The sequence below is a fragment of the Artibeus jamaicensis genome, unplaced genomic scaffold (genome assembly GCF_021234435.1).
Source record: "Artibeus jamaicensis isolate MK-2021 breed Jamaican fruit bat unplaced genomic scaffold, CSHL_Jam_final scaffold_537, whole genome shotgun sequence".
NCBI lineage: Eukaryota > Metazoa > Chordata > Mammalia > Chiroptera > Phyllostomidae > Artibeus > Artibeus jamaicensis.
Window position 1 is genome coordinate 20,670,928 of NW_026522047.1, and position 26,081 is coordinate 20,697,008.

At 41.8% G+C, this 26,081-nt stretch overlaps 2 protein-coding genes across 3 annotated transcripts in view; one reads left to right on the forward strand and one right to left on the reverse strand.

Moving 5' to 3' along the window:
• The window catches only part of SH3D19 (SH3 domain containing 19), a 145,153-nt gene that overhangs the window by 114,673 nt on the left and 4,399 nt on the right, over positions 1-26,081 (reverse strand). The window lies entirely within an intron of this gene.
• PRSS48 (serine protease 48) lies at positions 4,423-12,678 on the forward strand. Its single transcript, XM_037141428.2, is given in 9 exon segments — positions 4,423-4,491; positions 5,215-5,412; positions 5,999-6,197; positions 7,324-7,486; positions 9,045-9,310; positions 10,019-10,188; positions 12,249-12,401; positions 12,404-12,529; positions 12,532-12,678. Coding segments are annotated over 9 exon segments (1,491 nt in total).

Below are 26,081 nucleotides of genomic sequence, written 5' to 3' on the forward strand. Positions count from 1 at the left end.
TCTTTCCACTGGACCAAATTACCTCCATTCTTTGTTCGAAAGCAAGGCTCTCCCTTACACTTCGCCAAAGTAACCCAAAGTAACGTCTGCCCTTTGGCTTGAGTTATCTATACCTCTTATCCTCCTAGTCTCCTTCTGTAATGATCTGGGTGCACACAGTTTTATTTTCCTGATGAATAGATAAAAACATCCTTGAAAAACTGCCGTCCTATTCATCTTCTTGATCTTCTAGCATCTAGTATAGTGTCTTGTAAACAAAAAATACCAAGTCTTATTTTCTGAATAACAAAATGTAGCTACAGACTACAGAAAGCCAGCTGTCAAAATCATAAGGAAGAATTCCTTTAGTATGAGTAAAGCAAATAAACATGAAAAGGGAATTTTTTTTCTTCCAGTAATTAAAAGAACAAACCAACTCCTTTAAAGGGGGACTGGTTAGTGAGCAGTAGGGCCCTGGGCAAACTGGATGGAGCTCCACGCAAAATCAGTCCCAGTGGAGAAGGTGAGTGCAGGTGAGAGAAACAAACGACAGGCTGGCCAGTAACGCAATGAGCTGGGAAGATGAAGAACATTGTCTCTATAGGGCTGTGCAGACTTTGTGGCCCTGACATAATGGATGCTGAGCATATGGCCTAGCTCAAGGACATTTTGGTTAGTGGAACTAAAAGATGGGCTGAAGTTTCTTGTCCAAGTTCAAGAAGTAAGACCAGACTGGATCTGTAAATAGAGAGCATAGGTGTCTACTGCTGCAAGGTGACAGAACAGGCCAAAGCCGGAGACTCCTACAAATGTGCTTGAGAAATCAATTACTCCTTAGAAGACTGTTTCATAAGGCGATTTAATCATTTTCCAATATAACAGATTAATCTGATGGGTTAGGTTTTAAAAAGAGACAATGAAATTCATTTGCCCTTCCTGCAAATACAGATAGAAAGCTACAAGACTTACAAAACTAATGTTTTATTCTCAGGGTGTCCAAGAGAGAACTGCCTCCTTGAAGGGGCATCCCTGCTTCCCAGCTGTGGCTCTCAGGCAGGGGACATTGACAATGTCTGGACACATTTTTGGTTGTCACAACTGGGGATGGGTGGCAGTACTGGTATTTAGTAGATAAAGGCCAGAGATGTTGCTTAACATCCTACAATGCACAGGACAGCCCCACAACAAGCAATCATCTGGCCCAAAATGTCAACAGTGCCAAGACTGAGAAACCCTGGTTTCAATGCACCACCATCAATCAAAGTTATCACCAATATTGCCTGTTTGCCCAGAATCAGAGAAATTCAAGTACTGTATGATTTCAATCATATGTGGTGTCTAATGAACAAAATATACTAACAAACAAAATAGGAACAGAGTCATAGATGAAGGGATTAGGCAAAAAAGAAAAAACTCGTAAACACAGACAATAGTATGGTGATTTACTAGAGGGGAAGAGGGGTGGGGGAAGGAAGAAGAGGGTACAGGAGGGATAAATGGTGATGGGAGTAGTCTTGACTCGGAAGGATGAACACACAATACGCTAAGCGGATGAGGTAGTTGAGAATTGTACACCTGAAGTCTTTATAATTTTATTAACCAATGTCACTCCTATATATTCAATAAAGAAGTAAAATAAATCAATAAAAATAAAACTGGAATATTAGTTCAACAACAACAGTAACAAAAACAGCAGCTACTATTTATTATTACATGTTTAAATAAGCCAAATCCAAGGTAAGAACTTGCCCTAGATTTCATTTAATGCTTACAAAAATCCTCGGTGGTATTATTATTCCCATTTTACAAAGATGAAAAGGTTGTAACTTAGCCAGAGCCACATGGCAAATACGAAAGCTCTTACCACCAACACCATATTGCCACTTCCCAAACCAACAGTTATTGTGTACGGAGAGGTACGTATCTACAGACAACTGTAATGATAACAAGGTAATGATCTGAGGACGAAGATCTAAGTGAGCCCAGAGGGAGGCAGACAGCTGTCTTCAGGAAAGGCATTGGACGGGCCGTTACGCACCCGCTCTCTTGCTTCCAACTCCTTGGCCTGTCCTTACCTTAGAAGAAGCAAGGGAGCCGTAAAGTGGCAGACCCCACAAGTTTCATGATTGCTAAACCAAATGTAAGAAAAAATCTGCAGAGGAATAATGGAGGCAAAAAATAAATAAATAAAGATAAATAAACAAGCAATGCATAATTTAATGTTACATCTATAAAGAATCTTTGAGATCAACAACTAATTATACTTCCTTCCTGTTACAACAGTAAAACACAGGGCTTGGGGGAAAGGTTACTTGTGGAAGGTCATAAAAATGACAGAGTAGCGCTGTGGGCTGAAAACCACAGGAGAGCTCTCCGATATGACAAAAGAGGTTAGCGTGGACTGAGAAAGGACGTACAGGTTCCAACTCTCTGTAAAAATGGACATTTTCTTACATAACTCGATGCCATTATCACACCTATCAAGATGAACAAAAATTCCTCCATACCATCTAATATCCAGTTCATTACCAAATTTCCGTGTTTGTATCAGAACCTCTATTAGAGTTGGTTTGATATATCACGATCCAAATGAGGGACACACACACTTGTCTCTTTGGTTTCTTTTCACCTACAGGTGTTTTCCTCCCTTTTTACTCTCCCATCACTGACTTATATAGAAACCGGGTCAGTTGTTTTATATAATATCCCATATTCTGGTTTGACTGTTAACTTCCTTGTGTTGTCATTTAACTTACCCTTTATCCCTGTATTTGCTGCATGTAAGAGAAACTTGAGAAGGTCAGGTTTTACCTTTTTTGACAAGAATACTCCACTGGATATCGTCCCATACTATGTATGTGACGTCAGGAGACACATGTCTGCCTTATCCTACTTTTCATGGTGCTAAGACTGACCACAGGGTTCAAACACCTTTCATCTGCTCTCAACTACTGATAAACACCCCCCGAAATCAATCTAATGAGGGGCTGCAAGAGATGATTTTCAAATTTCTATCAGTCCAACCACATTTATTACCTGGAATTCTTCCCTCACCAACTAAACCATTCTGTGACTTTGAACTGTAGTTTGGAGAGGGAGAGGAAGATAACTAATTCTCTCCTTTTACTTTCAATGTCAGAGTAAAGAGCTGGTGTCTTAGTTACTTCCAATAAAGTTTATTTCCAAGTAAATTGGAACCAAATCCAAAAGTGTATTTTTATGAAACAGTTAAACAAAATGAAAAAAGATACTATGAACAATCCAACTAACATGTAAAGAGAACTGATCAGTGACCAGATCTATCCAGAGAAAGAGAGTTCCATCCAAAGATCTAGAACAACCACAGACCCTCAGAGGGAAAAGAGTTCGCAGTGAAAATTTGTTTCCTTTGATAAATCAATACAAAGATCTGTTCAGAACTTCGATGTCTTTGCAAAATGATTACCTTTACTCCAAACATGACTTGAAGATAAATTTCAAACTGAGATTTGACTTTTTAAAACTATACCTAAATAAGTTGACTAAACAGATAAAATGGCCTGTGAATACTATTAGTTAATAGAAATACCCACTTAGATGGTTGTGATACCAATAAATCTTTTTCTTCAATTAAATGAAGACAAAAATCACAGGTTGCAATATTAATTTCAGAAAAAATTAAGGTGAAAAGTACTAAGAATAATTATATACGATAAAAAGCTCCGTGAATGACAGATGCATAACCAGAATAGAATATATAAACCACACACACAAAATAGGTTGTGCTTCAAAGAAGAACCATTAAAAAAATCTATGAAGGAACTAAAATAAATGTAATATAGTAGTAGATTCTCATCCCCACCAAGACACAAATAAAGACAAATATATCTGGAAAATGTAAATTAGGTAAAAATTCATAGTTGTGGCGGTCGGTAAAAAGTAAATGGGTCTACAGATTTTAGATGAGGGGATAAAAATATGCGGTGTATTTACACAACAGAGTACTATGAGGCTGCAAAAAAGAAGGAACTCTTCCCTTCTGCAACAAACGGACCTGGGGCACACTATACGCTGAGCGAAATAAGCCAGAGAAAGACCAACACCACATGATTTCACTCATATGTGGAATCTAAGGAACAAAAGACACTGACAAACAAAATAAAACCAGAGGCATGGATACACGGAACAGACTGCCAGATCTCAGAGGGGAGCGTGGTGGGAGTCCTGGAGGAGATTAGCCGAAGAACATGTCTGCATGGCCCGTAAACCCAGACAGCAATGTGGTTAAGGCGCGTGGTATGGGGGGGAACTGCCTGGAGGAAGGCAAAGGCCAGGTGAGGAATTGGGGGACATCTGCAATAATGTCAACAATTAAAAAGGTAAATGGAAAAAGTATTTTTTCAAGTGTTCACTTCTCAAGTCTGAAAGATGTATTCAAAGAGGTAAACCCCTCACTGTGCGGAGATGGCACCTGCCCCCCCAGTCTTTGCCACGTCGCTGACCCTCCTGCACCCTCACATCCCTGCTTCAGGCGTGAGGGCACTCACTCCTGAGACGACACAGACCTTTGTCCTCACTGCTCTGGTCTCCTACTGGGTCATCAGGTCTTCCTAGGATAGCTCCAGATGTCCTTGTTACTCTGCTCTCCTTATTGTTCACAGAAACCTGCATTTCTTTCCAGGGGATGCCAGAGTACCATAGACGGGCTGCTCAAACAGCAAAATGTATTTCCTCACAGTCCTAGAGGTGCGAGGTCTGAGAGGGTGTCAGGAGGGCTAGTTCCTCCCGAGAAACATGTGGGAAGATATGCCAGCCCCCCTTAGTCTGTGGACAGCCCATTTTTGCCTGTGTATGAGTTTACATCCAAATTTCCTCCTCTTATAAGGACAACATGGATGTCAGATTAAGGCCCACCCTAATGACCTTATTTTACTTTAATCGCCTCTTTAAAGACAACCTCAAAATATGGTCACATTCTGAGGTTAGGACTTCAACATACGAATTTTGGGGGAGACGCATCTCAGCCCTTAACAGTATTCTTAAAATAATCCTCTCTTTGATTAAGCTGGATTAAGTGAGTGTCTATTGCTTGTAATAGAAAAAAAAAACCTTACCAAAACAGTTACACTTTCTGGGCTTCTATTATTTTTTAATTATTCATGCGTATCTTTCATAACTCCCAATATTTTAATCTACATGAGAACAATAATATGCTAATAATATGCTTTAAAAGTTCACTGAATTTTGCCTCTACAGACCCATTATCCTACAAACAATGGGTACAGAAAACATAAAAGGCACGGAGTAGAATACTGTGGCCAGCGCCGCGTGGCACCACCCAGACCCACCTTCCGGACTCAAACATCCATTCTCCTAGCAACCAGGAGTGTCGGGGGCTGGCAGTTCACAGTGAAATTCCATCCCAAGAACTGCCGACAGAGCCTCCTCACCAAGGTAATGCCCCATTCTTGGAGGCGGCCTACATCTGATCATGCAGAAGTCCAAGTGCCCGGCCTTCTTGACCCCGTTCAGGACACCTTTGAAGGCCATCCCAGCTTCAGAGAAACTTGCGGGGTGCCTTGAGGCCCCCATCACAACTGCATTAGTGTGACTTTCCCTCTGCCTAATCCTACTTCCAGCCCATCTTGGTGTTGATCCTGATTCACTACCCAATAAACTTCTTGCACACAAATATCTCTTCACTAAAGTCTATTTTCTAGATAATCTGATGTGCAGTACATTCTCCGGCTAATAACCGTAATGAAAATGGAAGGAAAAAAAAAGGAAAAATTAGCCAGATGCTGGGTTACTTTCCTCGTTTCCATTTCTTGCTTTTGAAGACACTTCTGCCCATCTTCCGCTTCCTTGCTAGAGAAAAGGGTCCCTTTCTTCCCAGCCATGCCCTCTAACCTGTCTGCGGAGGGCGCTACTGCAGCCACCCCTCCCCCACCGAGCAGGCGCCGCCCCCCACCTGGCTACACGGCCAGGGGCACCTCAAGCCCCAGCTTCTCCCCCTGGGTCCTGCCGCTGCACTTTAAAGTCTGGTGGCTCGGCCCCAAGTGAAAATCAAAGGGGAGAAAGGGGCGAAGCAGAGGAAGGTAAAGCCGTCCAGGAAGAGGTGGTCCTGCCCCTCTTCTGGCGCCTGCCTGGGAGCCTGCGTCCAGGAAGCAGAAGTGCTCATTCTGAATACAGGGGCATGGGCCATGTTGGCTGTGTCTGCCTGCTGTCCCTTTTGCTGGGTGAGCCTCCAGGTGGGCTGGGGAGGGGAGGAGAGGGTTTTTTTTTTTTTGGCTCAACAAGTTACTGTTTATAATAAGATCACACTCTGCCCAGGTGATTTGACTTATAACAATGTGCCCCAAGAAAATCCTGAGGATACTATATGCCAGTCACCTTTCCAAGTATCTTACATACAGTAGTAAACAAAACAGAGATTCCTGCCTTCATGGGGCTTATAATCAATGCACATTTGAATATGTACGTTACCTAGCTCGTTAGGAAGTAATACATACTGACAGGAACGGGGCTCTGGAGTGCAGGGACAGAGGAGTGTTGTAATTTTAAAGGGCAGGCAAGGAAGGGTTCGTTAAGACAGAGTCATTTGAGCAAAGGCTTGAAGCAGATGAGTGATTTGGCTAAGAGGGTCTAGGAAAAGAATTTCCAGCAGAGGGAATGGGAAGTGCAAACACTATTCAGCGATTTCAGGCATAAGCTTGCTGGTTTATTTTTCTGGCCACTGGTGATTCAAAAGCAGGGTAGGCTGAGAGTAGCCAAAAGATAACAGGTGGCAAAGAGGAAAGATACACAAATATTGCAAAATGCCAATTCAGTTAAAGAAAACAGGACAAAAATAAACAACTTATAAACCTTGACAGCATCAGAAGGCATCATTGTATTTACAACCAAACATCTTGATATTACTGTTGACAACCTTGATTCACCAAGTAAAAATTAAATTATATTCTATGTATACTCTAAAGAAGGCAGGTAGGTATGTAATAATTACCAAGATTTCCCACTAATGGGTAAACAGTTATAAAAATTTTGCCTTTAATACCAACTTGAGAGATTTAAATGTGTGGAAAGCCTCTCTGTTCACTGAATTTAGATATTGTGTTATTATATATTAATGATACGGTGTGTCTTGTCTTAGGGTCTTGCACATGCTCTTCTTCCAAAGAGAAAGATCCACAGCCAGGTGAGTGGTCTCCATTTGGGCCCAAAACTGCTGGGTTTGGAACTGGAATAGGATGGCGTGTGGAGCTAGGCAGGAGGCAGGTCCTAGAAATGGGATTTGGGGGATGATAAGAAAATGGGGACAATGGGACCCTCAGACTCCCATTTCCCTCTCTCTTCTTTCTCTAGTGTGTGGACAACTTGCATCCTCAGGCCGCATCATGGGTGGGCGGGATGCTGCTAAGGGGCGCTGGCCTTGGCAGGTCGGCCTGCACTTTGGCCTGACTCCGGTCTGTGGAGGTTGCCTCATCAGTGACAGATGGATCCTGACTGCAGCACACTGCATACAAATGTGAGTTCTAGCCGATGGCTACAACACAGGGAGGGTCTCAGGCAATATTTGAATGATTTCATGAATGGACCCACAGACGAATGAAAGTGGTAAGATGGGTAAGCGGAAACCCTAGTCACCTTGGACTAGGGACAGGACACAGAGGTAGAAAAAGAAAGAAATCATGAAAATAGGCACTGTGTTAGAAACTTCTTTTTGCCAAATTAATTCCTCAACACCAGTCAGGGAGATCGGTCTTAAGCTTTTTTTGGGGGGGGCGTAAACTCACAACCTGAGCTTTTTCTCAGAAATGCTAACAAAAGCAAGGTGCCATATGGTGAGCAGTCTAGGAAGAAGCCTGTGGAAAGCTAATGTTCTTGGCCATAGCTAGTGAAGACACAAAGTCCACCAACATAAAAGAGCTGAGAAACATCCTCCCTGAGCAAAAGCTCGGATGACTGCAGCCTACCTGACTGCAGTCTCATGGAAGACCTTCAGCCAGAGGCGCCCAGCTAAGTCACGCCTGATTCCTGGCTCCCAGAGACCGGGAGATAAGTGTATGTTTTAAGCCTTTAAGCTTGCATGGTAACTTGTTATTCAACAATAGATAACTAACATATACAGAAACAAAAATGGTGGGATTTTTCAGTAATAGCACTGAAAGCCCCCCCCCAAATATAGAGAAATAACTTTAAAATACTAAGAGAAGATTATTTCCAACGTAGAATTTTACCTGTATACAAACTATCGCTTAAGTGTGGGATAGAAATAAGATATTATCAAATATACAAAATAGCAAAAATATTGCCTCTCATGCACATTTTCTCAGGAAGCCACAGGAAAATGTGCTTCAACAAAATAAAGAGGGAAAAACAGGGAAACATGGGATCCAGAAAAAAGGGGGATACAACATAAAAGGGAATCCCAGGAAAATGACTTTAAAAACTGCCAAGGTTGGGCCCTGGCTGGTGTAGCTCAGTGGATTGAGCGCCAGCCTATGAACCAAACGATCGGGGTTCGATTCCCAGTCAGGGCACATGCCTGGGTTGCAGGCCAGTTCCCAGCAGGGGACACAGGAGAGGCAACCACACATTGATATTTCTCTCCCTCTCTCCTTCCCTTCCCCTCTAAAGAAATAAAATCTTTTTTAAAGAATAAGTAAAAAATAAAAAGAAGTAAGTAGTATATATATAAAAAACTTTGGTGATTATACTTCATTTTGCATTGTTATTTAGAAATAAAGCTCTAGCATTCAGAAATCAAAACTGGCAATAAAAAAGACCAATGACTATTAAGCATATAGGCAATGGCTGAAACCATGGAGAATGGGAGAGGTGAACAAGAGAGAACAGGACCAAAAAAAGGCTGGCCATAAGCATGTAAGAGGATATCACAGAAACAGTGAGGAAAGGCAGGAAGGAGAAAAGGCAGACAAACCAACCCTAGTCCAAGCTGGAAGCAGCCTGGTTAATTCCCAGTGTAGTACGTGCCTTTCTTACAGTCTTACCGCTTGCTACCCCCAAGCAGCTTGTTCTGACCCAACTGTAACAGATAATGCTCTGCTTTCCCTTCCCCTTAGGAACTGGATGCCTTGGTTTTATACTGTGTCACTGGGATCACTCAAAGTAAGCTCTGCAAATTACGTTACAAAGCATCATGTGTCCAAAATCATTTTCCATCCCAAATCCTACGATACAACCGCAGACATCGCCTTATTGAAGCTGGTCAATAAAGTTACCTTCACTTCTTCCATCCTGCCCATTTGCCTGCCCAATATCACAAAGCAACTGAATACTCCTGGCTCTTGCTGGGTGACTGGATGGGGAAAAGTTAACGAAAATGAAGGTAAGACTGGGTAGAGAAAAGGGATGTTTTATGGGACTCTCTTGTACCCACCCATTTCAGATGGTTCAGATTTGGGATACAGCATTACTAAGGCAAATATTTTTTGACAGAACCAGATCAACCTATTGGTATTATCTGTACATCTCCAAAGGAAATGTATTTTTTGACATTTTTATGTTTATTTACTCTTAGATCATCACTATAGAGTCTAGCTGTAACTGCAAGAGCAGATACTAACAATTTAAACACATAATTACCTCTCTGAAACAGAAGTTAACAAACCTGACTTAATGTTTGGAGGAGTGTAGTGTTTCCTTAACATTTTTAAAGCGAATGTGTCACCTGTTTCCCAAGATGGAGTAAAGACAAAACAGAAAATGATCTGGGAGCAGAGAAGTAGTAACGGAAAAAGTTTTGGAATACTCACATCTTTTCTTAATCACAACATATCTGAATTTCTCTTTATTTGCAATGCCAGGAATACTCCACATTGGCGCATTTTAAAAACCTCAGACAAACAAATAATTTTGAATTGTCCATTGTTTTAGATTTCAGTGTACCAAAAACATTCTTCCACTACCACATACAGTTAGAAAGTGAGCATATTCTGCTTTGAGATTTTATTCAGAAATTTTGCACGTCGTGACTGAATGCTGCCTATGTACCTTTCCAGATTGCTTTTCCTTTCATTTCTCTCTATCTCTACAGATACTGATTATTCTCCCACCCTCCAGGAAGTAGAAGTACCCATCATCGACCGCCAAACTTGTGAATCTATGTACGGCTCAATCAGCTTATTATTGCCAAACTTAGAGCCGATAGTTAAGAAAGACATGCTGTGTGCTGGCGATGTTCATAAAAAGCTGGATACCTGCAAGGTTAGGTTTGCTGTTGAAATTCTTTAACACAAGTTCTTAATGGGAATCCAGGTATTCCTATGTATAAACAGTGGATTAGGAAATCAGGATACAAGGGTTCTGACAATGATTCTCGTGTTACCCTAGACAAGTCACTTAACTTTTAGCTATGAATTTAATCTCTTCAACCGCGGATCTAGAGCAGTGATAAACCAACCATTGGTCACTGGGTATTTACAAACTCCTAAATTTTTCTAAATATATTAGGAGGCTGATGTAGAATTGCCAACTCTTTTATTTTTTCAAGTAATAACATTTCATTCTACATATAAAAGATGGCATCCCACTGTCTCCTGACCATAATTGTCTGATGTAAAAACAGCCATCATTTGTGTCATCCTCCATTGAGTATGACAAGTTGTTTTGGTTTGGCTGCTATCAATTTTCCTTCATATTTGACTGTCAGAAGTTTGACTGTGATGTGCTAGGGATGATTTTCTTTGTATTTATTCTATTTGGGATTTGTTGAGTTTCTGGCTTTTAGATTTTAATCTATCCTTTTATCTTTCATCAAAACTTGAGATTTTTAAATTCATTATTTCTTCAAATATTATTCTGCCTCATTTCTCCATTTTCCTCTTCTCATTAAAACCACAAATGTGTAAGTTACACTTTTTTATATTTTCACACAGGTCTGAATGTGTTCATTTTACTTTTATCTTTTTCTCTTCTTCAAGATACTCGAAATTAATCCATATTCTCTTTAAAGATCATTATCTCTTTCTCCTGTCATCTATTTTTCTGTTAAGTTCATCTAGTGAAATTTTTCATTTCTAGTACGATCAATTTTATTTCTTCTCTTTCTCTCTCTCTCACACACACACACATACTTTTCTGTATCTCTACCAAGTTTTCCTATCTGTATATTTGTTTGCATATCAAACAATGAGATATGGCTTCACATTCAGTAGGATGGCTACAATCAACATAGATAATGACAAGAGTTGGCAAGGATGTGGGAAAATTGGAATTTTCAAACACCTAGTGGCCATGTAAAGTGGTGCAGCTGCTTTGGAAAATTGTCTGTTAGTTCCTCAAAAGGTTAAATATAGAGTTTACCATAGGACCCAGGAATTCCACTCCTAGTTATCGCACTAAAGAAATAACAACATATGTCTATATAAAAACTTGGGCACAAAAAGTTCATAACAGCTTTATTCATAATAGCCAAAAAGTGAAACAACCCAAAATGTCCACCAACTGATGACTAGATAAACAAAATCTGGTATGCCCACATAATGGTATGTTATTCAGCCATTAAAAGAAATGGGGTAGTAATACATACTGCAACATAGATGCACCTTGAAAAGAGTATGCTTAATGAGAAGCCTGACACAAAAGATCACATATATTATTCCATCCATACTAAATGTCCAGATTATACAAATTCATAAGGCAGAAGGTAGACCATTGGTTGGCCTAGGACTGGGGTGGTGGGAGGAAATGAGGGTGACTGCTAATGCGCATGCGGTTTCCACTGGAGGTGATGAGTGTTCTAAAATGCAATGTGGGGATGGCTAAACAACATTGTGAATGTACTAAACAACTGGTACCCTTTGAATGCATGAATTGTAATGCATGTGAATTATATCAATAAGGCTGTTACAAAAAGGAAAAAATAAGAATGAAAGACACACCACCAACTACTCATCATTTATATAACAGATTATTTGAACACTAAAAAAGGCTATAAGAAGCAAAGAACATAAAATTAAGGGCATTTCATTCAATTGAATAACTTTAGTGAAAAAAACACATCACGTTAATTTCTCTTACCACAAATGAGTATTTTGAAACTACGGATATACAGATTTAGCTAAGATCTCTGCCAATTTCAAATTCTATGATTCTGTAGTTCCCATAATCTCCCCCTAGTACAGTGGAAAGTCCAGCTCCCTCTAGAGTCCTGTAGCTCCACAGGCTCCCCCATCCCATTCTAGGGCACTCTCTCCACCACTTGTAATGGGCTCTGATATCCATGGTCTTTTTCACTATGCTCATGACCTTTATCTCTTCCTTAGGGGGATTCTGGAGGGCCTCTGTCATGTTATATTGATGGTTCATGGACCGTGATAGGACTGGTGAGCTGGGGATTCCGATGTGGTGAATCTCTTCCCGGAGTCTACACCAACGTGACCTACTATCAAAAATGGATTGAAGCCATTATTTCAAGAGCTGATGTTTGGGGGCCAACAATCTGGACTTACCTGACTTTCTGTCCCCTATTTTACTGTTCTCTCTGGCTCTTCTAGGACCCTCCTGGGCCTTGGGTCTAACATCTTACCAGGAAACTAGGCAGGCAAAGCTGAAGCCACCAGCCAAGTACAGGGCTAGGGAGGGAATGCATGGAGAATAAACCTCAGGGCCAGAGAACTCACAGGAGAGTCCCTGGAAACTCTGGATAACTTCATTAAAACGACTAGAAGTAATTCTGGGTCCTTGATTTTATAAGTATATTTTAGGGGCTGGAATGTAAGCAGCTGAGAAATAAGGCTGCCACTTCTAAGCACGGCATTCTTTATCCCTAACTATGCATCTTGCTTGCAAGGCAAGAAAGATGACTTCTGTGAGTAAGTATTTATGAAAACAAAGTAAATGGCTACTGGAGAAGCAGGCAAGAAAAAAGTATCTGCGAAGTCGAAAGGGAAGGACGTCAAGGAAATAAATTAAGGGTTTACCACAGGCTGCATTATAGTCTTCTTCCCTGGTCTCTATCTCTTATGTCCTCTCCCATCACACGCTTTCCCTCTGTAGCAAGAGGTCTAGTAAGAAATGAATTTATGTCGTTCAGCTCTGCAACTTCCAGAAATTTGTACTCTTTGAAATATCAGTGTAACCTATGGCCAAAAATGGATTAATGCGGTGATCACAAGAACGGAAGTCTTGGCTTTTTATAATCTGGACCACTCCAGGTTGTTTAATACCAATTCTATAGCAAAGTATAAATGTTTATAAGGAAGAGATTATATTCCCTACTCAAATAGATGCTTCTTTTGGGTAAACAATCAGATGATCTATAGTATTCCTTCAGCTCAGAGCTAAGTTTTAAACCTGAGCTCAGTTGTCATTCTTATCTTAGATTATGTATAGTTCTATCATAACCCCTTTTTTAAAAAATATTTTATTTATTTATTTTTAGAGAGGGGAAGGGAAGGAGAAAGAGAGAGAGAGAAACATCAGTGTGTAGTTGCCTCTCGCATTCCCCAAACCAGGAACCCGGCCTGCAACCCAGGCATGTGCCCTGACTGGGAATCAAACCACGACCCTTTGGTTCACAGGCCCATGCTCAATCCACTGAGTTATACCAGCCAGGGCTCATAACCCCTTTTTATTTAAATCATCCATTTCTCATCTGAATGAACTTAAGTTTTATCACATCTGTTGAGTCAACGTTCAAAAACAATTCTGGAGTTATATAAATACATTTAATACGAAGTGAGGGTAGGTTTGGAAACTTAAAATCCTTGCTAACCCCACCTTCCCCTCTCTTCTAGACTACTTCAACAGCCTCTTCACTGGTCCTCCCCCATCCTTCCCCTCACTTACACCTATGCTAAACTCCACTTATTCTCCACAGTATTCAGACTGTGGAGGTTTTAAAAATAAAACTATTTGCTTTACACTTGTCTTTCCCTTGCCCTTGCTTACAGCACTTCAGTTGGATCCATTCCATTGCTCATAGAATAAGGACCAAAGTCCTTAACAGGGCCCACCAAACCCTGCCAGGTTTGGCCCAGCCTGTCCTTGCAGCCTCATCAGCTTCACTCCATCCTGCTCCATAAGCTTGCTCTTCCTCAAATACTCCCCGCCCCCTCTCAGCATGAGACTCATCCCTCTTTCCTGCTGCCTTCACTTACTTAATCCTTGTGCCTTAAGATCTCAGTTCACCTTTCACTTCCTCAAGGAGGCTGCCCCAGCTCTACTGGTGAGAACAAATCCCTCTAATTATGTATTCTCACAGCGCTATGGAGTCCCCCTTCATAGGACTCAACACAGCTATCATTTAACATTGGTTTGTACAATCTTTTACTTAACGTAAGTCTTACGGAAATGTGTGGTCCACAAGAGAAAGAATTTCTGTTTTTCCCAAGCCCTGTATTCCAGTCTGAAATACTTGCTGAGTGAATGAATGCATGTGTGTGAGAGAGTAACGCTCAGCCGCTCTGTCCCCACAGCTGACAACCTGGGGTTTTCTTTACTGAGGTAGCCCAGGACCTGGCACAGTGTCTTGCTCCAGGAGGTTTCAAATACTGGTTAAGTAAATGATGAGGAATGAACAGAATGTTTCAGCCCATTCTCTCCAACCGTACGGAACAAAGGAGAGAAAAGAGTACGCAAAGCAGTTGAAAGGTTTCTCAAGGCAAGAATTCAAACAAAGCAAGCTCTAGAATGACCCAGAGGGCAAAGTAAAATGGCAGCTAAAAGAAAAGAACAAGAGAAAGAAAGGAGGGGCAACGAGAGAGGAAAAGACTAAAATAAAGAACTAAAGACCAACAAATAAGAGGAGAAAGTCCACAAATACATGAATCAGAAGGACTCAGCAAGAGGACATAAACAAGGTCAAGAGCTCTGGCTGGTGTGGCTCAGTGGATTCAGCATCAGCCTGAGAACCAAAGGGAGAGGTCACCAGTTTGATTCCCAGTCAGGCCATATGCCTGGGTTGCAGACTGGTCCCCAGTAAGGGGTGTGTGAGAGACAACCCACACTGGTATTTTTCTCTCCCTCTCTCTCTCCCTCTCCTTTCCTCTCTCTAAAAATAAATAAATAAAGTCTTTTTTAAAATGTTACAGAAATACTAACACAGACAGTTCAAATCCCCATGTAACTGTCTTATCACTCTTACTCTATACAGTCCTCATGCTTAAGGACGTGTCAATATGCCTGACTCCTTTTTAAATGTTTATACAAGATGTACACTTTTTTTTAAACTTGCCTTTTAAAATCGAGCTTACTTTTTAAAATTAGTTTATAATAACAGAAAATTGTGTTTACAACTGCAAAGCTTCAAAGTTGAGAGACATTTGATTCAGTTTATTAGAAATTCCATATAACTAGGCTAGAAAAAGAAAAAAGATAGCAGTTGATTGATCAAAGAAAGTTTGTGTCAATGAATTTTAAATAATGAAGAGATTTTGGCCTTAAACATTTAAATTCCTAGAGCATTTCCAAAGGCAAGAAGTAACAGTCCACTTAACATCCAGAGCGGGCATCCTGTTGTTGGACCACGGTCAATGCCGCACACGGTCAGCTTTGCACAGTATGTTTCATCAAGTGTCTGAGTGTCTAGGAATGAAATACATCTACCAAATACCACGTCAGTTCAAAAAATTTGCTCTAGAAGAAAACTTTCTAGAAGATTATATTCTTATAGCCATGAAATTAAACTAAGCATAACAGGATAAACTTGGGAATTAACAGGAAAAAAAGGTGAAAGGCCATGTTAGAAAATGTGAGCTTTAAGGTTTGAATGTAGGGGACTAACACAATCAGTGTGCATTTTAGAAAATCGCTTTGGTGACTGTGCGGGAAATGGATTACAGAGAAGCAAGTCAAGAGGTAGAAAGGCTAGTTCGGAAGCTGTTGCAATGAGGAGAGATGACTGGACCAGAAGGGTAACAGCAAAGATGAAGAGAAGAGGACAGAATCAAGAGCCACAAAGGAAACAGATTCAATAACTGACTGGCCAGTTGTAAGTATTCATGGTGAAGGAGAAAGTTAAGAACTCCACCCAGGTTTCCGACTTAGGCAACCTGACGTATGTCACTCAGTGAGATGTGGAACCTTGGAGAAGATGGCTTAAGAATGAGAAATCTAAGTTAAAGACATCACAAGACTATGAAAAAGAAACCCAGACACATTATAGTCTTACACTGTACATTCATTAAATAAGCAAGTTGAGAGAATTAGGATATATTCCTAAAGCTCAAAGGACCAATTCCTAGTTATTCATGAGTTATACAAAGTTTATAAAAATTAGCAAACATCAGTTTCAGTCTGCTCCCACCAGCAAACCTTTCAAGGAAGCTGTTAGATCTCGTCCCCAGTGATTCACTGCCCTCCAGGTGGAAGGACTATCCACCCACAGGAGGTACCAGGCGATTTGCAGGACCTCCTGCAAAAGGATTACACTTCCCGGAATCACATAAAGCTGACCAAAGAAATGAGCAGAAGTGATATATGCCACTCTGGGGCACAAGTCTTAAAGCTGGCACGTGGTTTGTCCATTGCTCTTCTTCCCAGACAGTGTGAATGCTGAGAAAAAAGACATCTACTAAGAAGGGCTCCTGGTAGATGAGTAGGCTCAAACTGAAAAAACAAAACAAAGAGCCCAGCAACCCTTTCTACACAGGGGCCTCCCGCACAAACCTTACTTTGGGGAGAAGAGGCCTGCACTGAACTACCTACCTCTGCATTGACCCCTGCACAACGTTCCTGTCCTCTGAGCCTGCCCTTACTCCTGGAATCCTATTTTAACCACTAAGACTAAGGCTTTCCCCATCTGATTAGAGACACATAGCTCCAACCAACCAGAGTAGCTGACCAATTAAGACAGTGCCTTTTAGGCCAGTCAAACTGTATTGATTTGCAGCCCTCATCTGCATGAGGACATACCAATCAGGGACCAGGGGCAGGTACTTCTTCTGACACAGCCAGCTCTGGGCTCTCCTCTGGCCCCGAGAGCGCACTTTCCTTTTCCACCAGACTGAAGACTGCGTTCCCCGGGCCAAGCTGAAACAGAGATGTCTCACCAGAGCAGACTAGAGCAGCGCCAAGCAGACCAGCAAAGAGAAAAGCAGAGCAGAGCGGAACGGTCTAGCCAAAGAGGGGCCCAGCGCCAGGGCTGCCCCATAGCTGTGCTGTTTTCACAGCCTGTGCTGTATCACAATTCGGCTGTTTTGTACTAAATAAAGTTTCCTCTTCTCCACACCCCAAACTGGGGGTCCATGACTGTCACCAATGAGGTATTGCTCCTTCAGCCAGGATCCCAGAATGACACAGACGAGTGAGCCAGAGCCGAGGCCCATCAATTGAATGCAACTGTTAAAAGATACTGGGCTCTCCGGGTTGTTTGTTACCACAGCACTAACAACAAAATGTGAGGGCTACTGGTGTCTAACAATTAACAATGTTTATTAGTTTCCCCTCTTCGAGTCAAATTTCCTGGTGATCTGCTAAGCAGTAATTTGATGGGAAAAATAAAAATGTTGTCCCAAGGATCTCAAAACTAAAACAAAGAATGTTAAACCTGACAGGAACGGGATATTCTGGAGTCAGCAAACTTTTTCTGTACAGGGCTGTTTGGTAAATACTTTAGGCTTGTGAGCCACACAGATGTGGCACAAAAGCAGCCGTATACAATATACAAATAAGGAGCACACCTGTGCTCTGATAAAACTTTGTTTACCAACACAGGGAGTGAGCCAGATTTGGCCGGCGGGTCTGTAGTTTCCAGAGCCCTGATCTAAATCCTATATACTGTCAGCGAGGAGTATGAGATGCAAACAGAGTAAACTAAGGTCACACAGCTGGCTAATGACAGGCTGAGCATTAGCATGAAGTGCTCCCGAGTCTACTCCTCTAGACAAGGTTCAGATGGGTCACGGGATAGAGATGAAAGAAAAAATAAGGCAGAGAATCATATTAAGGTGAGTTTTGATTACGTTAAACAGCTTTTAACAATTTGATTATGAATGAAGATTTGCTTTTCAAGAGATTATGGTTGTCATAAGAACAAGTGGATGTCTTAAAACCGAACAGGCGAACAAATGATAAATTAGCCAGTGTTTGAAAAATGATTTTCATAGGAAACAATTATATACCTCCTTCCTACTATCATTTCCTTGGACACTTTATCAATCATTTGTTTTATCAACAGGACAGCATTTGCTATGATCATTGCAATAACCTATCTTGAGGCAAAACAGGTTTTTAAAAAATACCATAACATGAGCAATAAATACACTAGACCAGCAGCAGGCAATTATTTCTCATGGTACTTTAAATTTATTTTTCTTTAATTTTCAAAGTAATACTCATTGGAGAACGCGCAAACAATACATAAGTATATAAACTGACACACTCCAGCTCTCCTCAATTTCATTCCCCTGAGTGTTAACACATGACTTACTTATATCAGAACAGTGTAATAAAGCTTTCTCTGAGCCAACTCCCCAAAACAAAGAGGAATATGGAGTTCCTCTGGCCAGACAGCCCTTTCCAAATCATGTTTTAAAAAGCAACAGAGAAGTCAGAGGTTGTCTGTGGCCTGCAAATGAGAAAAGCAATCCTCCCCATGCACTCTTAACCAAACAAGTGAGGCCCCTGACATACTTGATAATACTACTGTAGAAGGCGAGAACACTTCAAAAATGAGTAAGAATATCCATTTCCTCTCTTTGGATATTTTATTGGGAAAGCAGGTCAATTCGCTCATAAAAAGACCAACAATCTTTAATCAGTTTTGAAATCCAGACTTGAGTGATCAGTAAAATCAGCAACGTAAGAAACTCCAAAAGTCTGCTCTCCATAAAAGCAATTTAAAAAACTGCCAGAATCAACTTTTTTGGAACTCTGGAAGCCAACCATAAGCTTGCAGAAACTACTCGCTGCCCTTAAGTATAGTAAAACACTTAAAAACTAGCCAGGTTTTGGTTGAGTAGGGAGCTTGGTGGCATTTCCCCATTCTCCAGCTCAGCAGTGGCCTTGAAATAACAGCCTGCCTTCCTGGTACCGGTACCGGTACCAGTACCAAAGATGGCAGAACTGACCTCATTCACAAAGAACAGTAATAATTTCTTTTGACCTGTCTGGTGGTGCGCACTGGACGGCTGGCACAAAAGACGACTTTCTCTTCTCACCGAACTCAGAACTCTCCAAGTGCTAAACAGTGGCTAGCTGGAGGGAGTTGGTTGAAAACATTTACAAGCAAAAAACAGTTGGTGCTGCACCAGGCAATGAATAATAATAGTCGGGGCAAACAAGAGACTAACCAAAGAGGTTGGGAGGGAAGGCCAGAGAATCGGAAGCTTTGGAGAATAAGGGCTTTGAAAAGCTCCCACATAATCTTGGGAATCAAGAAGACCACGTGCATTCCAGGGTGGGTGACTGCTCAGAAAAGACCTGAGAAGGCCCTGATCTGGGTGAAGATGGTGTGGGTGACCTTCAGGTCCTGCACAAGCAGGAAGAGAGGGCTAAGGGAAGCTCTGGGGCGATATACAGGGCCCATTTGCAGAGACCAAGAGATTCTGCCTTGGCTGGGTGGCTCCACTGGTTGGACCGTGGCCCCCTACACCAAAAGGTGTGGGTTCAATTCCGGATCAGGGCACGGATTCAGATCGCAGGTTCCATCCCTGGTCAGGGTGTGTACAGGAAGCAACTGATGGATGTTTCTTAAAAGCATCCGTTCTTTGTTAGAGGAATTACTTAAGTTCCTGGAATACATGAAGCACTAAATAAGGCTGATAATTTTTTTCAGACATGCTAAACAGTTGCTACTTTTATTAAATTAAAAGAATATGTTCATTGAGATAGTTTCCCACTTTTAAAAAATTCTATGCATTTTAGACAGAGAGAAGAAGGGCGTGGGGGAAAGAGAGGAAGAAAATCCACGTGAAGAGAGAAACCACCAGTGGCCTCCCCGAGCCCAGACGGGGGATGGAACCTGCAACCCTGGTCTGCGCTTACCGGGACGAACCGCACCCTCTCCATGTGCGGGCAACAGTCCAACCACCTGGGCCACCTGGCTGGCCCAGAAGTCGGTACTTCTGAAAAAAGTACTACAGCATTAAGAAATCTAGTTTCCAATTAAAAGGCAAAGAATGAAAGAATACTGCAATTAAACCACCTAATTCTTCATCATCTTTACGAAACACTCATTGTTGACCTGTGAGGTGATCATCCCAAATTACGTTTCACAAGGTCTACTACAAAATCCTGACCCTCAGGGGGGTCCTGAGCGGTTCACGTGCTACATAAGTACTTGTCATCATATTTAACACTCACAACAAATGTGCTCTAATTAAAGGTTAGTACTAAATGTCCGGTATCATTGTCCCTCTCCGGGAAAGACTGTCAACCTTCTTTTCCCAAGTCTAGGATCCTTAGCAACCTTAGACTTGTCGCTCGCTTTGCCCCTGCATCCTGTGTCACTAACCGGTCAATCCTTCCTCAAAAAGTATCTTCCAACACCCACTGTGCACACTGTTCCACACACAGGTGGGGTTTAGGGTGTTAAGAGCAAGCAGCGGCCACAACTAACAGCAACTTCTTTCTTCCCAGGGTCCCCCTCTCCCCACCTGAAAATTGGCCTCCTTTTCTCGCCCCAATCACCAAGGCCACGTGTGAACCGCCGCCCCAGCCAGCAAGCGCTCGCGTGCAGAACCGCCGGCAGTTGCAGGAGCGTGTGCGAGACGCGTGTGCGCAGGCGCCCAGGGGCAACAGGGGAAGGGTAGGGGCGCTCAGGCTGCACCACTGCCGACTAGGAAGCGTGAGGAAGGACTTGAGCGCTGGACCTGACGTCTATTTGCTCAGCTCAAAGCCTGGCGCCAGCGGTACTGGTGGCACCAAGCAGTAAACGTCTTAAGTGCTTCTAAAAAAAGGGAAGAGGAATATGTGCAAGTTCTTGCATGTCAAAACATATTGCTTCTTCTCAAAGGGGTAAGCCGTGTGCAGCAGCGGAATTCACTTTCCATCATTGTGTACGGAAGGATTTGGGTTAGGTAATCAAACTAACAAAAAATATAAAGGTTACATTAGATCATTTTTTAAAAATTCTATTCTACTTGATAGGTATGTCTTCAACAGAAGTGCCAGGCACTGTTGTGAGTCATAGGGCTATAACAGTGATTTTCAACCGGTGTGCCACAAGGTTTCTTAAAAGATGCAATACCTGGGATTGGACAGGGATACAGACCTCTTTTCCCTTAACCTGTCAAATAAAAAAATAACAAAAGCCAACACAATAGCCATCTGGTGTGAATGAATCAAAATTATAATTTGGGGGGGGTCAGACTGGCAAAAAATATATTTTTGGGTTTGCTGCAAATTTTAGTGCATAATTAGTTTGCGTGTGCCATGAGATCAAAAAAAAGTCTGAAGATTGCTGGGCTTCTTCAAACAAGTGTTTTCTTCTTCAAACAAAGAACAAAACAAGTGTCTTACTTCACAGAACTCATTACTGAAAGCCAGACTGTTGGCTCATGCATGGAATCCAGCAATTTTATTCTCTTCATTCTAGGGAGAGAGAGTAACCTCGAACAGCTCCAGGCCCAAGATCTCACTCACAGAAGCAGCTGCTGGCGATTCTCAGTCCTGGAATACAGCCAGCCAGGTGAGCACCCAGGCAAAGGAACCAGGCAGGGGTGAGTCTGAAAAGGTAAGCCATCATAGGCCTCTAAGGTAAACTGGCATGAATACCTTATCCAAAAGGGACACTCTGTACAGGATGGTGGTTGCCCGTCCTACTTAGGGCCTGGTCCTTGGGGAGGCTGACTGTTGGAGAAACAAAGAGGGCCACTTTCTTCAGTAACTTCAGAAGCCCTGGGCACAGAGGTAAACTGAGTCACAAAAACGGTGGTGTTACTGACACAGGGAATTAACTGTCATCCCAATTTACAAAGGCATGTTTTCTGGAGTAGTTATTTGCTGCCACTTTCTAGGGCTACTCTTGTTTCCAGGTGACTTTTGAAGCAACTTCTTGTGTGTGCAAACTTACCTGCGCATCCTGATAATAAGCCTGCATCAGCTAGCCCAGATGACCAGAATCTGGCCCCTATTTCTTGCAATCAGATAATATTAACTATCACATACCTTACTTTCCAGTTATTTCAATGATAGCTACTTACGTCATTCTTCCTGTGGAACCTTATCTTCCACTTAAGCTAATAGAAGGACTGAATAAAATTCATGTATAAAATGCATGGCGGGTTTATTTTGTTTGACTGAAAGTCAGACCAACTTATGATGGAAGAACAGAATAGTCCAAATCACAAGAAATCACACTGAAACCACTAAACATCCCATTTTTAAATAGGAGCCTACGCTGACTCTCACCTCACACAGAACTGCAAAACTCCAGCTCCCCAGCAACCACTCCATAAGTAACTAAGCAGGAAATCGGAGGGGGGGCCATAAGCATGTCCTCTTCAGGGCTCCCCAGTAGATCCTGCTGCCCAGCCAGCATCCAGAACCCCTGCAGAGGTAACTGGGGGTCTGCAGCAGCAGGGTCACCTGGAGTTCGTCTGAAATGCAGAATCTCAGGCTCCACCCCAACCTGCTCAATCAGGACCTGCGTTTTCTCAAGCTCTCCAGGTGGATTTGCAGGCATATTAAAGTTGAAAAGTACTGTTTAGGGGTGCCATTGCTACAGAAGTGTGACAAATTCCAAACCATGTTATAAAGTTGAATGCCTCAAGAAATTTTCTATGAAAAAGAAACAGGAAGAGAACAGCATGAGAAAAGACATGTTTGTGCTATTAGGCATTTCACATTATTAAGCCTCTAATTAATAGGAACATTCAAATGCAAGTCCACACATTTTAAAACTTGCAATACCACTCACTCCCAATGAATCCCACTTACTAACTGCATCCTCCACCGAGTTCTGCCTCAGCTCAGTGACACCAGTCTACCTCGTCACCCCCAGAGAGCTCCAGTTGTCTCCACTAAGCTAGTAGTGTGTATGTTGAAGGGGAGTCCTTGTGAGGAAATACACAGGGGTGTGTCGACAAGGCAAGAAGGGACCATTTACATGGGTGACCCCATGCTTGGGGGCCTGCCCTTTTGGTGTGTGAACACCTCTGTCCTCGTTTCAAAGGACTGTTTGGAAATGGCAACATTATATGCCAGAAAAACTAATTATCCATATGCCACGCAAACATTTTCTCCTGTGCCCCATTTCTGGCCACCTCTCAGAGAAAAAGCCTTTAGCTGTCCTCCTAAAGCGATTCCTTGATTAATGTCGCTTCAGGGAATAACACTCCAGTACAGGGAAGGCAGCCATAATGAAAGTAAATGAACTCTGAATCCTAAGCAGCGGCCCTGGCTTGCATTATAGGGCTGGTCAGCAACTGCGCTTGTTCATCTCATACGCATCAGAGTAGAGGCAAAATCTCCTCCCTTCACAGCTTCTATTTATTTAGTCCCTGGGAAGTATTCAAACCTAGAACTAAGTAAAATGACAAACACAGAAAACTGTTTTCAGATTCTATAGGCTTCCTTTTTAGTACATCACGCATGAGAACTTGACATTTACAACCATGTTCCCCATGAAGTTATAGAGTAGTTAAAGAATAATTCCCATTCAAAAGATGCAAATAAAGGTGGGAGGCGGGGGAGAGAGAGCTCTAAGTGATTTGCCCAAGGTGACATGACAATAAAATACAAAGTAACAACAAGAATCTAGGTGTCCTAAGGGAAACTCATGTGACCAAAATGCATTATAGCCTGGTGTAAGAGGAGAGAAAGGTGATCAGGTCAGAATTCATATCAGTTAGAAAGTGCATTCAGGGCCTAGTTATAGAGACCTAAGATAACTATGGCTTAAACAAGACAAGAAGTTTTTTTCTTTCTTTTTTTCTCAAATAAAGGAGGAGGCAAGCAGTCAAAATTTCAGATGATGCCCTGGCTGGTGTAGCTCAGTGGATTGAGCGCAGGCTGCGAACTAAAGGGTTACCGATTCAATTCCCAGTCAGGGCACATGCCTGGGTTGTAGGCCAGGTTCCCAGTGACAGCCACATGAGAGGCAACCGTACAGTGATGTTTTTCTCCCTCTCCCTCCCTTCCCCTCTCTCTAAAAACAAATAAATAAAATACTTTTTAAAAAATAAGTAAAAATAAAAGGGAAAAACAAAGCTCAGATGATGACTTCTAACACTGGGGAACTGAGATTCTACCTACTTTTCTGCTCCACCATGCTCAGTGCATGGATTCCATCTTCAAGGGAACCTCATGGCCCAGAGGGGCTGCTGTGAACTACACATCCTTGTTCCCAGTAGGAGGGGAAGGAAGATGATAAAGGCAAAAGGATATTCTGTGCAGCTGAGTCCTCTTTAAAGAACTTTCCTAGAAACCCTACCCAATAACTTTGACTTGCATCCCCTCAGCAGGCTGGCAGAAGGACTTTTCTAGGTGGGCAAACTGCCACCGTCAACAACAAAAGGCTCAGGAAGATGAAGGGCTTGAATACTGGGTAGGCAACTAGAAGTCTCTGCCACAGAATCCTACTATGTGTCACTTGCTGGCTATGACCCCAAATACACTATTTACTCCCTCTAGGCTTTAGGTTGTAGAAATGAAGGATATCATCACATGGAATGAGGGCTGAGAAAAATAGATGTAAAACAATTAGAATTTACGTATTATGCACTCAGTGCACAATAAACATTAAATCACAATTATATGATTATCCTAGTCCAATGCTTTTCCAAATTCTTCTATTTTTACCTCCCTCTCTATTTCGAAAATTAGAAAAGAGTTCATATGAGCCTTTTGTACCTACTGATACTCGAGTATGAATGAGTTTTAGTCAAGGTCACCTCCACTGGACATGCATGTGAAAATGATGTCGTCAGAGCTGCCGTCCCAGAGGAAATACCTTGCATGTCTCACTCCTCAAACCTCTGAACTATTTAAACTCGGCTGAAGAATCTCCAAACTGAGCCAAAGCGATAGTGTGTCCCAAAGAAGTGGTTGCAACGCTGACAGGAGACCTGACATTCTGGCTATCAGATTAAAAATTAAAGACATTCTTTAGAATTAGCACCACGTATAGCTAAAGCATAACTTAGCTCATTTGCACCTACAGAAATTCTACCTCTGACTTAAGGCCAATAGAAATCCTTTCCTGCTATTCATGTAATTATCCCCCTTCTCTTTCACATAACATCCCTTGCCTTTACTTCATAATAAGAACACTATTTGGGTTTCTGCCTCAATTCACACTTCACGGATAGCTGCCGTATTTTGCAGGGATCTACACTATTGCCTCTGAAGTTTGGCCTTTTATCTTTAGGTTAACAACATAAATAAGTGCTAATAATTTTACAGGCATTTACTATGTACCTAGTCATGTTCTAAGGGTATTACATACACTAGCTGGACCTTCAAATCCTACATAACAGGTTTTATTAATATCCTCAATTGATAAATAAAGAATGGATGCACAGAGAGGTTGGGTAATTTGTCCAAGGTCACACAGTAAGAGATGGTCCAAGAAATGAACCAAGGAAGTCTGGTTCTTTCATACTAAACTCCAGGTGACAGTCACCATGGACTACGTTATATACTTTTCTCCTCTATTTTATTTAAAGATTTAATTTATTTATTCTCACATAGAGAAGGGAGGGAGAGAGGGAGAGAAACACTGATGTGTGAGAGAAACTTTGATCAGTTGCCTCTTTTTCACCCCTAAATGAGGACCTGGCTCGAAACCCAGGCATGTGCCCTGACAGAGAATCAAACCCTTGACTTTTTGTTTCACAGGCTGGTGCTCAATCCACTGAGCCACACCAGCCAGGGCTTTATGCTTATCTCCTTTAAAATGTATTAGTCTACCTTCCCTAATTCCGTTACGTGTTCCTTAAAAGCAGGAACACTATTCCATATGTCCCTCGTATTCCCCATATTTTCTACACCATTTGCATTCATTATATTGATGGGAATAAAAGAACTCAGTGAGTACACGATTTTTAAACAATGTGTAAATATATTTATAGTTTTCATGGGACTTATAATAACTTTCTCAAAATAAATGAGACAACTCTGGAATTCTAATAAAATCAGGAAGATGGTGGCCCAGAATAATTAATGCAGTTCCCCAAAACTAACTTTTTAAAAAATATTTATTTACTTATTTA